This window comes from Salvia splendens, chromosome 12, assembly GCF_004379255.2.
Source record: "Salvia splendens isolate huo1 chromosome 12, SspV2, whole genome shotgun sequence".
Classification (NCBI taxonomy): Eukaryota; Viridiplantae; Streptophyta; class Magnoliopsida; order Lamiales; family Lamiaceae; genus Salvia; species Salvia splendens.
The window spans coordinates 24,618,619-24,632,980 of NC_056043.1; the positions used below are offsets into that span (position 1 = coordinate 24,618,619).

A 14,362-nucleotide genomic window follows, 5' to 3' on the forward strand; every position below is an offset into this window, starting at 1 on the left:
CATATATAATGTTAACTACATATACAATTCATGTCAACTACACATATAATGTCAACTATGTGTACAATCTATGTCAACTACTTGTACAATTCATGTCAACTACACATATAATGTCAACTACATATACAATTCATGTCAAATATAAGTTGTTGACATTTGATGTGCAGGCTATTGACAATAATACCCCCGAGTTGACATAATCTACTTGCAGTTGACATTTCAAAAATGTTGTGGATGAGTGGCTGAAAATGCATCTCAATTCTCAATTAAACTAAAATATCTCAACCTAACATGACCCTATCATTTTATATAATATTGATATTCTTACTAAGCATCATTTAAGAAAATAACATATTTTGCTCTTTTTTTTTTTGCAAAGTGATGAGGTACAAAATCACAAAGTCCAAGCTATAATATACTAGTAGTGAGTAGTAATAAAATGCAATCTCTATATATTATACAAACTCAAAATTAAGATCTAGACCGTTAGAAAATATGAACAGATGACAAAATAATAGCAATAAAAAAATGTCAACACAATTTCAACACATCAACATCAACCGTTGACACTATGTTGACATTTTTTTTCATTATTTTGTCATTATGTTGACATTTTCTAACGGTTCAGATTATAGTTTAGAGATTGTACAATATTTACAGTTTGCATTTAACCACATTGCTAGTAGTAGTAGTAGTAAATAAGTAGAATGGTAGGAATTATGCAACTCGTTGATTTTACAAACGAGCTGATAATAGATGCGCTCAAGTAGAACAATAGAGGAAGAAGGATGAATCGGAAATTATAGATGTCCAGCTCCTTCAACGACTGCGCCATTGTTTCAGCGCTACAACAAAAACTCACCCTTCTAAGATATCGTTACAAACTTTCTCCAGGATAAAAGAAAAACCGACTACAAAAGCTAACAATCAACACTCTTATTCGTGGATCAAATTTTATGCTTCAGGCTGCATCTTCTCACATTCTTCTCTTATGATAAGTATCTGTTGCCGAAGCTAGGAAACACCACCTACAATAACACAATATCTCAATTGAGGATATACACAAGCAATAACATTTCTATTTATCAAAACACAAACAGGGTCCATATTTATTACTGCGCTCAAACTTTAAGCAAAATTGACTGGATTGTGCATACACACAGGAATGGGGATGTTGTACAACGATGACACCTTGTGCATCTAACTTCAGTCGAAACCATTGGGAATATAACACCAGTTTGACAAGCATAAGATATGCTCAACGTGAAATAAGTTTAATATATTCAAATATAAATATATAACCGCTATAAGCTTTCTTGCATTCTCAGGTCTCTTTCCAACCCTAATAGCATCTGCAGCTGCAGCTGCAGCTCCAGAAGAAATACCCACCTGGCCAGAGAGTTCCAGAAGAAACATGGACTTGAAATACCCATCTGCATTCTCAGGTCTCATTAGAGTTGAATCATTTCCTTTTTTGGCAAAATACATCATACTTATCTTTATTATCTCTCCTACTTTATTATCTCCTCTACTTTATTCTCATTCTCACCCCTCTCAACTTTTAAATATGTATTCCTTAATCTCCGTGCCCAAAGAAATGCTCCAACACTAATCGAATGGAGTGGATGCAAGAAAAGTATGTAAATAAGGCTAAACTAGACCTCCATAACTTCATCCATCACATCTTGATCTAAATTCTTCGGAATAAAACCTGCTCCAATCCCTTGAATTTTGTGAGGCCCTGCAGTTTCAAATTGCAAGTACCAAAACCGTATACAAATTTAACCAGGAAAAGTAACTTTGCAAAGACATAATAGGCAGCACTCATACCAGGCTTTCCACCAGACAGTATGTTGCTTTCAGTAGGCTCCACACCAATAACCTAAACCCAATAAGGAATTTACATGATATAAACAAGGATTATAGAGTTTATCAAAGAAAATGCATTACCTTGACGTTAGGGTTGTATTTTTTGAGATAACGGCCGACTCCTGTAATGGTTCCACCAGTGCCAATTCCAGCAACAAGTATATCCACCTTGCCTTTTGTATCTTCCCAGATCTCAAGGCCAGTAGTTTCATAGTGAACCTGCAGGGTCAATGCAATGAGAAATTTATAATCCTCATCTATGACTCCAGTTTCCATCCATATTCACTTTAGTACAGTGGAAGTGCAGCACACCAAAAGCTACTCCTAAATTCAAATTGAAAATCACATTGTGCAAGCATAAAGAATGAATGATCAAATTAGATGCAAAACAAGCTACTATTGTGTACCGGGTACTAGAATTGGTAGGGTCAAAGGGTTCACAAACTAAGAAAATGTTCCACTATTTGATATAAAGAAAAGAGGGAATCAAAATATTATTTAAGTTAAACCTAGTTTAGACATAAGTAGGCACCTTGGGATTTGCAGGATTATCAAACTGCTGAAGCATGTATGCATTTGGGGTGCTATTTACTATCTCTTCAGCCTTTTGAACAGCTCCTTTCATGCCTTTGGCTGCATTAGTTCAAACTAGTTCAGCTCCAAATGCTTTCAAAGAGAACTCTTCTCTCAAGACTCATGGATGCCGGCATCGTCAAGATGAGCTTGTAGCCTTTTGAAGCAGCAATAAATGCAAGGCCTATTCCCGCATTTCCACTGGTAGGCTCAACCAACACACTCTACAAAATATCCACCAATTAGAAAGGAGTGCATCCAACACAAGAAAAGATCGCCATGTGCGGAAGTACTACTGTGTAACAAGTGTGTCACACATGATTACTTAAGGAAGAAGTCAAATCAATATTATCCTCGTGTTATATCTGTAACGACTAGCCACCAAACCAGAAAACAAAAACAAAGAAAACAGCTATTGGAAGATTTTGTGCACAAAACAATTATGGTTCTTCATCTCACCTTTCCTGGAGTAATAAGCCCTTTCTGCTCAGCATCAGTAACCATACTTAGTCCTATCCTGAAAAAGAAAGATATTACCATAAAGAAGCCTATCATGGGAACACCACAAGATTAACTTCTGAATAACTTTGCTGACTGCATCATTGGAATACTTAATGAGTCAAAGAGGCAAAAAGCATGCGCACTTATGCTCAATGATAAATATATCTTGTAATGTCAAAACGATAAAAAACTCGGTGTGATTATCAAAAAGCCCTCACCTGTCCTTGACACTGCAACATGGCTCCATAATTTCAAGCTTTGCGGCTATATTTGCAACACAACCTTTTACAACATTGTTCAAGTAAACCATTGATGTATTACCAATGAGCTGTTAGAAGGTAGTAACAAATATTGAGATAACAAATAATAATAACAACTGCAAAGCACATCTATAAAAGAATGACACAGTCAAAAGAAATACGCAATAGTTATACAAGATGTGGAGTATATTTTTATTTGAAATCATGTGTGCATCCCAGAGACAAAATGATGCATCAACGCACCCACTAACCTGAAGCTTGAAAGCACATTCATCAACTATGAACTTCAGTCATTTCAAAATTTCAGCAACAACTCAACATAGGCACAAGTGGCACAACAATATTTTCACTCCTCCTTTCATTATGCATCAAGTCATGTAAAAGTTGTAAGTTGATCAGCCTACATGATCACTAATTCTAAAAATAAGTGCACAAAAGCAAGCCTATCTACAAATCCTTCCATTTCTCTCCATGATTAAATTTCGAAAGTTCTAAATGGCACACGATGAATATCCAGACCATTAAAATGAACAGGCAGTTCGAGAAATAATATAAGCACAACACCAATGCTGGGCTCCTCTATATTTCCAGGACATTTGTAATGAATAATCAGGACAAGGATTGGATAATCTCCACAGACAAAAAGCAATAACACTCTTTAACTGGTTTAACAGAAAATATGAGTTTGATATTCCATTCCTATCACAGAAAATGAGCTTGGAAAACCACTCTCCTCTGGATAAAAGCACTCGCTAAGTACATTCTCTAATAAAAAACACACGGTTTCCAATTTCATAAGAAGCTAAAAGTTTCAAGTTCCCAACCAATTTCAAATGCATGTGATGAAGCATAATCATCAAATTCAAATCCAAATCCAAACACACAATCAACATATCTCATCAAAATTCAAGTGGATAAAGAGCTACAGTGTGACCTGAGTAACATCTTCAGCGATGTTGAGCCCTTCAATCTCCGTGTCCGCCTCCATAGAAATTGCTTTACACACAATTCCATTAGCATTGCCGCAACACAAAACGCCCCTGGAAAAAATCCTGGTGCTGTCGCCGAGCTTCGGTGCACCGACGCGACAGCGTGCGGCGGAGAATATCGCCGGTGAAAGGCAGTCCGACTTGTTGATCGTGCACAGAGAAGTGGGCGGCTTGTTCACGAGCGATGCCATTCGAGCTCCTCCTCTTCTCGCGCTTTTTTGTGTATTGTATATTTGTATGTTATTCAGTGATTGTGTGTATAGAGACAGATACTCCATATGCAGTAGCTAGTAGTATATGTTTATCCTTTCGGGCTCTACGACGACGTTTTCTTTATATTAATAAAAAAAGAAATGAAAGGAATGTTATTGGATTGTTATTCTAATATAATATTATTATTCGTTGAAAACTATATATATTTAGATTTGGTGTAATTTTAAGGGACGATCCAAAATATTAAAAATAATCTACTTTTTTTTACTACCGGTGTGTATTGAACTTCAACTAGCCATGATATAACTAGATAATACTTCATCCGTCTCCAAAGAATATTCACTTTGAGTTCAGTCAAGTTTTAATGTAAAATTGATAAAGTAAGAGAGAGATAGAGAAAAAAAGTAATTAAAGTATTGTTAGTGGAGAATGAGTCCAACAAGAATTTATAAAATTAGAAAGTGCATATTCTTGTGGGACGGACTAAAAAGGAAATAATGTATATTCTTGCGGGACGGAGGGAGTAATAGCTTTCAGATAAATAGAACAATACTACTAAGATAGTACCAACATAAAATAAATTAACATTAAATTAATTATATATTAGATATTAATTAATACTCATTCCGTTCCACATTATTTGAGGGTTTCTGTTCAGCACGAGATTTAAGAAATGGTTTAGTAGAGAGAAAGTAAAGTAAGAGACAGAATAATATAGAGAAGACTCTTATCTAAATTATTCTCTCTTTTACTTTACATTTTCTCCACTTTAACTATTTATTATCATTTTTTTCAAAACGAGTGCTCAAAATGAAACGTCTCTACTATAGAGGAATTGAGGAAATATTACTTTTTATAATATAACAATCCCATCATGCAAATAAATAAATATTAGACTTCAAATTAAATTATTTACTACCTCTATCTATAAAAAAAATAGAATTTTTTTATCATTTTGGGTAGTCCACCAAAAATAGACTAATTCTAAAAATGGAAAGTTTTAAACCAATACTAACCCTAAGTATAATTCTAAACTTTGACCCCATAATCCACTAACATTACTTCCACCATTTTTCCTCCATCTCTCTTATTTTATCAATTACGCATTAAACCGTGTCATTTACAACTTTGAGTCATTTTTTTTGCCTTTTTTCACCAAAATTCGATGTGGATATGAAATTCATATTTTATTTATTTCTTTTTAATATAAACTTTTATAAGAAAATCAATTTTATAAAGTTGGACAATCGAATTTGCAATTCGATTAGAACTATTGGAATTAAACCCTACAAAATAAGGATCATACTATTGATTGCACAACAATCGAGATTCGAATCTGTAGTGTTCATGGCAAGAATTTTTTGCGATTGTTAATAAAAAAATTCCAGCCCAGCACTATCAACCTATCATCATCAATGATTTACTACAGATGTTATCCAAACTCAAAGTTGAACGCGCATGCAAATCCACACAAGCTTTGGAGCCAGTTGCTATTGATTGTCATTTGAAGCCGCCACCTACAATGCTTTCCATGGTTATATTCCTCCAGATTCGATGCTTTCCACTGGCTCTGATGTCGTTTCCGATTAGGATGTTGCTCTTGTTTGTTCCCATAACGTCGTTCTTGATTATGATGTTACTTTTCTGTTCTCTTGGTGCAACATGTATCAAATCCACTCTCGACAATGAGTCGCTGCATATGCTTATTATCGTTACGGAAGAGATCTTGTACCAAAAGGCGGTGGCCGACAAATGATAGCAATTTTTCCATAGTGTTTTGATTTCTACCAATGTGCATTTCTACCACAAGGCTTCATCTAATTTTCTCCATGAATCTAGAATATGTATTATTTAATCTATTTTTATTTATATAGAATATGATATATTTTTTAGTCTATTTTTATTATCTAGACTTAGAGTTGATTTGATTTGCTAGTATATTATTTACATCCACACGTATAAACATGTGTGGAGTATTTCATTAAAATGAAGAAAGATGAATTATTACGGAATAGATATTCTAAAAAAATGAGTAATTGTTGTTATATGGAATACTAAAAGAAAATATCGGATTATTGTTTATATACGAATGTCAGGGTCTGTGTTGATTATGATAATCTTGGTCCCTCCATTCCCTCAGTTTAATATTCTCACCAATATCTTAGCCTTAGAAAAAAAAAAAATTCAAACAACAATATATAAACTGTGAATAATAATCTAAAACTACAAATAAAAAACTAATACTTGCTATTGCATATCTAACGGCAAGTCTGTAGTACAGATACATCGGTGCATTTATTTCAGGCAAGTTCGTAGTATAGATACATAAGTGCACTTATTTCAGGCTAAAACCCGTGTTTTCTCATCTCATACAAAAAAAATATTTTACTACCTCCAAACACTTTGGCTTTTTCAAACTTGGCCAATGACTTAATATTTCATTATTGTAGTCTTGAACCAAACGAAAAAAATAGTTAAACACAACCTTATCGTCTTGTCCATGATATATTTGAGGATGAACTTCCAGCACAGGATATTACACACACGAACGTTCTATGACGATACAAGTTTACAAGTTGTCATTTGTTGGCCCCACTCGTGGATGAAATTGAACCTTTATATGCATGGCATCTTCTTGAAAGATAAAGCTGTTTGGCTCACCAAACGTAATTATAAGAATACCAAAATTAGTGAGGAAGTTAAAGAGAAAGTTGGCAAATTGATACATTCATAGAATATTGTGGATTTAGGGGTAGTATTATGGTCCGAGAACTAATGTCAATTGTATAGTAATGTTTCGCTAGTTATCTTGCCTTTTGGTTTGGCTATGAACACTAACGGTCACCCGAGAAATTACGATTAGCTAAGGAAGCACTCTCCCAAGTTGGAGGTGGCAACAGCGGTGTAGGAGAGAGGAAGTGACTGTGAAGGGGGAAAAGTGATGGCAACTGTGAAGGAGGGAGAAGTAACATATGCAAATGCAACAGAGGAGAGGGGAAAAAGTAGGAGAGGAAGGCGCGGTACATGTTTCTGTCTTACCTAAGTGGGAAGATTATTATCTATTGATGTAGTATTAAGTTCTTCAAATATTAAGTCCTCGAAGTAGTAGGATGATCTGCAGATCAACTAAATCAAATTGTATTTGGATACACTCGCTCCTTCTTGGGTAAAGAGAGAAAGAGCGGAAAGTCTTTGGTGAAGTGCGAGAAGAAGAGTACACTGAAGTTACGGAGGGAGTGCTGATTTCCAATTGTTGGATTGTGGACTTAAGAATATAACTAAGAGTAAGCAAGAGGTAAATGAAGAGGTAACGAGAATAACTATTTCTTTTTTATAAAAAAATTTTCTCCAATGAAAAGGGTATCTGGTATTATACATTTTCCAATTTTGAAAATGCATTTTTATATTTGTTAGTTATATTTTTTTACTATTTAAATACACCTTTTTTTTCTTTGGAGTTCATTAAAGTAGTAATTACTTTTTTAGAAGGCACATGAATTTTTTTTTTTCATTTTACCTTTTTTTCCGAGATGCTCTAATAAAAAAAGTGAATAAATAAATTTTCAAATGTAACACAACAGATGAAAATAAAGGAATCCAAACAAAAGTTCAAAATAGAAAAAGATGAAAATAATAAGGGCCCAAAAAGGCCTATTATCTAATTTTCATAAACAAAATATTGAGGTCCACTAATAAAAAAAAGTCGTCGCTTTGAATCCTAGCTCCCCTTTTCGATTCAAATAAAGATCCCAAGGTCCCTCTCCACGAGAAAAAATTCAGTGGACTAGGCATACCACCATGGAAAACTGATGTGGTATGCCCTACCAATAAAATTTTGACAACTAGATATATACATGGCCCACATCTCCAACTATAAACACACATGCCTCCACATAGGCATGCACAACCGAACCGGACCGCCGGTTCATGAACCGGAACCGGAACCGGAACTGGCGGCGGCGGTTCGGCGGTTCAAGCGGGCCAGTTGAGGTTCAGAAATATCACAAACCGTAACCGGCGGTTCACCAGTTCGAACCGCCGGTTCAATAAAATAAAAAATATTATTTATAAAATCAATTTTTATATATAAAAATCAATTTTCACGAATAAATAAATACAATAATACAATAATTTCATAATAGCCCATATTTATTTGTTGGGCCTATGATTCTAGGAAACCATTTTTGGTTGTTTCTCTTTTATAGAGACATCCTTGAATATTTTGTATTTCACTTTCGATGTGGGACAAAATATGTTGAACTATTTTCTCTTATAAGTACATGTTTAGATCATTCATTCATCTTTTTCCAATGTGAGATACAAAACTTTCATTTGTTTTCTACTTTTCTTTATTTTTTACTACATTTTATTATTCACTAACTTTATCTTTATTTTTGTTATGATTAATTTTCTAAGACAAATTTATAGATAATAATAGAATCAAATAGAATAGTTCAATTAAATTTGATTGTTGCATGTTGCTCATAATTTCTATATTTATAGAATGTGGATTTGTTCAAATAATAATAATAATTGGATTTAAATGTGCTCACTTTTAAGAATTCTAAGAAACCATTCTTGGTTGTTTCTCTTTTATAGAGACATCCTTGAATATTTTTTGTTTCACTTTCAATGTAGGACAAAATATGTTGAAGTATTTTCTTTTATAACTACATGTTTAGATCATTCATTCATCTTTTTCCAATGTAGGATACAAAACTTTTATTGTTTTCTACTTTTCTTTATTTTTTACTACATTTTATTATTCACTAACTTTATCTTTATTTTTGTTATGATTCTTTTTCTAAGATAAATTTATAGATAATAATAGCATCAACTAGAATAGTTTAATTAAATTTGAATGTTGCATGTTGCTAATAATTTGTATATTTATAGAATGTGGACGTGTTCAAATAATTGGATTTAAATGTAAGTATGTTGTTAATTTTTCTCAATATATTGATTAAAATGTGAAAAAATAACAATTAATATAATTGGTATAATAATGATAAAAATAGATAACTAAAGAATGATTTGTTTAGTGGTATAATATAGTTTATATATTAGCAGTAGACTAATAGTATGATTTTGTATAATAGTTGTTATTCTAATAGATGTAGTATAATTTATATAAATAAAATTATTATTTGTGAATATATTCTTGATAGATAAGAATAAACAATTATTGAGTAATATGATTTGTGCATAGATAAATAATTATTCATATTATAGTTATCACTAGATTAATACAATTTGTATAATAATTATTATCTTAATGTGTATAAATTATAATGGTATTTATTAGTTAATATACACATAAACTTATACACAAATAAATTGATAATGATAAAGAATTAAAGAATAATACTTTATGTAATTATATTTGTTGTTAAGTTATAATAATAGAAGATAGTTAAGATATAAACTAATATAAACAAAGATGATAGAGATGTATCATGTAGTTATAAATAAGGAGTTTTATCCCACATTGAAAGAAAGAACAACACATCCAAGAACATGTAGCTATAAAAGAGAATCATCCAATACACCCTCTTTCAACCCAAAAGCTCAAGTCCAACATTAAGTGTAAATTGTAACTTATAAGTTGTGACTTGTGACTTGTAGTCTCGTTGAAATAAACACTAAAACGAGAAGAAATGCAAAAAAGAATATTTATAAACCGCCGAACTCGGGCCGGTTCGGCGGTTCAGGCCAAAAACCGACGGTTTTGAATCGCCTCGTGAATCGGCGGTTTTTTGAATCGAAACCAAGTGTGAATGATGAACCCGTGAACTGCCGGTTCATGAACCGGAACCGGCGGTTCCGAACCCGTGTGCATGCCTAGCTCCACAGATATAGAAAATTTTTCGTGTCCCATACTTAACACATATTTATGTATACCCACATTAATTACGCAATATTTAATACACTTAAATCTTTCACATTAAATAAAGATTGCGGATAAAAATTAACATGCTTATATAGTTATCACCAATTTACATGCTGGAAAGTTATATTTTATTGCTAGCATTGCATATAGTATAATATTTAATGGGATTGTTTTTTTTGTCTTAGTGCTGTGCATAATAAATTATCTATATGAATAATAATATAGTACTAATTATTATTTTTATTTTTCTATGGCACGTTAATTTGATAATATTTATATTCTATGCTAAAATATAAAATTAGTAGTTAACAAAATTAAGTTGAACTAAAAAATATTTTTAATATATTAAAATTTTGTCAATATACCATAAAAACACTATAAACAAAATAGAGTGAACGATTGTTATACTAGTAAATAGGAATTAAATATATAATATAAATAAATAAAACTAATATACTCAAATTGATCACCAACCATAAAGTTTAATCATATAAAAATTATTTGATAGTTAGTACATAAAACATTTTCCGAAACAAAATAGTTTCAAGAGTTATGTGATGACTTTAAATTTGAACTATTATTTAAATATTTTATTTATGAAACTGTTTTATGTTAGTAATAAAAATTACTTCCCACCATATAAATTGGTGATGTATATATACTTGTGTAATTTTTTCTCCACAATCTTATTTGATGTGAAAGATTTAAATGCATTCAATATAGGTAATTAATGCGTGTATGTATAGATATTTGAGTTATATATGGAACATCAAAATTTCCGCAACCGTATGCTTATAGGTGGAGTTGTGAGTCATGTATATATCTATTTATCAAAATCTTATTGGTAGGACATACCACATTAGCATTTAATGGTGGTATATCAGGTCTACTGAATTTTTCTCCTACTTTTATGCACGAAATTTAAGAAAATTATATTTATTGAATTAAGTGGAGAAAATAAAGCATGAGAGAAAAAAATAAGAGAGATAAAAGAGAAAATAATTTAAGAAAGAGAAAATAAAGTCAAAGATCGAACAAAGTAGGAGGAATAAAAGTGTTGCTTTTTGCTTAAAAAAGGTGAAATCAATTGCTTATAATGGTTGGTCATTTATAATCGGACGGAGGGAGGGAGGGAGGAAGAAAATTTCTCCACATTCCATATATAATAAAGTACTCACTACAAGCACATAATATATATCTATACACATACACAACGGTGTTTCATTTTACTATATATTTATATATTTAAAGCATCATACATATAGATGGAGAATAATATCACGTAATATATATATATATATATATATATATATATATATATATATATATATATATATATATATATATATAGGGATGTATTCATTTCCTTTTCTCATATATTCTTCTTTTTCCTTCTTAATCTCAACCTTTAATTTTATAAATCGGATGGCTGAAATTAATCACTGATTCCATTAAATTATAATACCTTAATAAACGATTAAGGGTAGATTTGGTACATGATTATTTGATAGTTATGGAAATCCCATGATTCTCTCATGGGAATATACGGCAGTTTTTTTCCAAAAAACACGTCAATGAAGGAAGGTAATGCTGCGGTGTATATGATTTCGAATCTCTATTTTTTTCCAAGGTTTCAATTGTCACAATTCTCAAATCTTTGCTCAATTAATCCTCGGGAGTGTAAGGTTGTCTAATTGGCGTTGGATCTACAGCTTTCGTTTCTAATCAATGGAAGAAGGTAAATCTCGAAGCTTCACGATTCTGTTTTTATTGCGGATGTTTCTGTCTCAATTTGTAGCAGTTTGATTATCTGATTTTTAACCAGCAATAATTAAGTGTATTGTGTTGCCATGGTATAACATGAGCGCTTGCTCTGAAACCTTCCTCCATGGATTCGCTCTCGGCATGTCGAAGGTATTAGGTTGAAACGAGACATATAATGCACATCTAGATGAAGCATAATGAACTTATGATCATATGTAATGCATAATTCTTTGAACTGCTATGTTTTCGGGGTAAAACGGTTTTTTCTGGTTTGCGATGTGTGGCGCACGTTGTTTTTTTCCCCGTAAGGGTTTAATAATCCTAGGGGCTAGGGTATAGTATGTAAACATTAATAACAACATTTAACAAAGCTTTGTGTCTGACCCAGTAATAAATTACGTAGGTCTATAACGTACATAGTTTAATGAATAAAGTTTTTAACAATAATGCATCAACTGATTAACCGTAATGCACTATATTGTTTGTATAATGCATAATATATTATTTGGAATGTGTATGTTGTACGAATTAAAACAGGTATGATTTTATGCCTCATTTTACTAGGGCTTAAATATCAGTTGTTAGCTTTGGATTTTGGCACACGTTTCTTGTTTTTCCCGAAGGTTTTCATAAGCCAAGGGGGTAGGGTATAGTATGTACAAATAAAAAACGACGTTTTTAATAGTGTGTGTTATACGTATGCATACATCAAGGGTTCGTCCAAGTGAAACATTTGACAGATTGAATGTGTGCAAATCGTGCATTGCTTGGCAGCTTATTTTATTCCAAAGTTGTTATTTTTTGCTGACCCCTTTTTGTTGCCAATTGTGTGCAGTGGTTGTTGTACCTGAATGTTCCGCCGCGATGAAGCCTGTTGTAGGTCAGAAATTCCAATCATTGGATTTTGCTTTTGCTTTCTACGACATATATGCCCGTGCAGTTGGCTTCGATACGCGCAAACAAGCTATGAGGAAGGTTGATGATGTCACGACCTGGTATCAAGTTGTATGCAACAGGGAAGGAAGGAAAAAGGGTGGTGAGGATGACCAGCTGAATGCTCGTTCTGGTTTCACTATCAAGCGTAGGAAGTTATCTAAGCGGTGTGGTTGCACAGCTAGTATATCCTTCAGGTTTTTCTCGGAAGATGGCTCGTCGGGATACATAATTCACGAGTTCAATGAGATTCATAACCATCACATGGTTGAGACGGAACATCAGCAATTCATGTCTAGTAATCGCAAGTTGGATGATGTTCATCATAAATTTATCCTCGACTGTTCAAGGGCGAATATAGGACCCACGCTTACATTTAAGGTATTGAAGGAGATTCTTGGTGGGTTCGAACTGGCTGGTTGCACGGTTGGGGATATCAGGAATGCCTCACGGGACATCAAAGAATATGCACAAGGATATGATGTACAAATGGTGTTGGATGATATGGCGAGGAAGAAGGAGATTTCCGAGGCTTACACCTATCACTACGAAGTTAACGAATCTGACCAGTTGGTTGCTTTGTTTTGGTGCGACGGTGTAATGAAGAGAAATTACCACATGTTTGGTGATACTGTGTCCTTCGACTCCACGTACAACACAAATCGGTTGAAACTGACTACTGTGTTATTTATGTTTACTATATGTATCTATTGTATATTATGTGCATTATTACTGGATGTTACTGCTTTACGCATTGCCGCAAGTTGCATTATGATATGTTTACGCTACTGAAGACAATATATATAGTATGCATTATTAATTGATGTACGTGCATTACGAATTACAATATGTTGCATTATGATATATTTTAGATTCTGACTGCAGGTAATTGTCATGTATGCAGGTACTGTATGATCTTCACTCCTTTCACTGGAAAGGATAATCATGGTAGTCCTGTGACATTTGCAGCGGGGCTGGTTTGCAGCGAGAAAACAGGGGCTTTTGCTTGGTTGTTCAGACATTTTGTAGATTGTATGGGTGTAGCACCCAGGATGTGTGGCGCACGTTTAACAATGCATTACGTAGTACGAATACTTACATTATATGTAGATATGACGCACATAAAACTGAGGCGTACCTTATATGTTGCTTAATAAATGTAATGTAAAATATACAAATGCATTATGTGGAGGTGCCATTGCATTATTCCTACGCATTGGTGCATTATTTGGTTAAAATTCACAAACAACGTTTAATAATGCATTACGTATTACGAATACTTACATTATATGCAGATATGATGCACACAAAATTGAGGCGTACTATATACGGCTCAGTATATTAGGTGTACAATATACACAAGCATTATT

The 14,362-nt window shown here is 33.0% G+C and overlaps 1 protein-coding gene and 1 pseudogene across 1 annotated transcript; one reads left to right on the forward strand and one right to left on the reverse strand.

Moving 5' to 3' along the window:
- Nucleotides 1-791: 791 nt before the first annotated feature.
- Nucleotides 792-4,455, reverse strand: LOC121757127 (annotated as a pseudogene).
- A 7,568-nt stretch (nucleotides 4,456-12,023) lies between these two features.
- On the forward strand, nucleotides 12,024-14,293 carry LOC121757751 (protein FAR1-RELATED SEQUENCE 5-like). Its single transcript, XM_042153248.1, has 4 exons — nucleotides 12,024-12,033; nucleotides 12,895-13,642; nucleotides 13,897-13,969; nucleotides 14,288-14,293. Exons 1-4 carry the CDS (start codon nucleotides 12,024-12,026, stop codon nucleotides 14,291-14,293), a joined length of 837 nt encoding a protein of 278 aa, XP_042009182.1.
- Nucleotides 14,294-14,362: the final 69 nt, after the last annotated feature.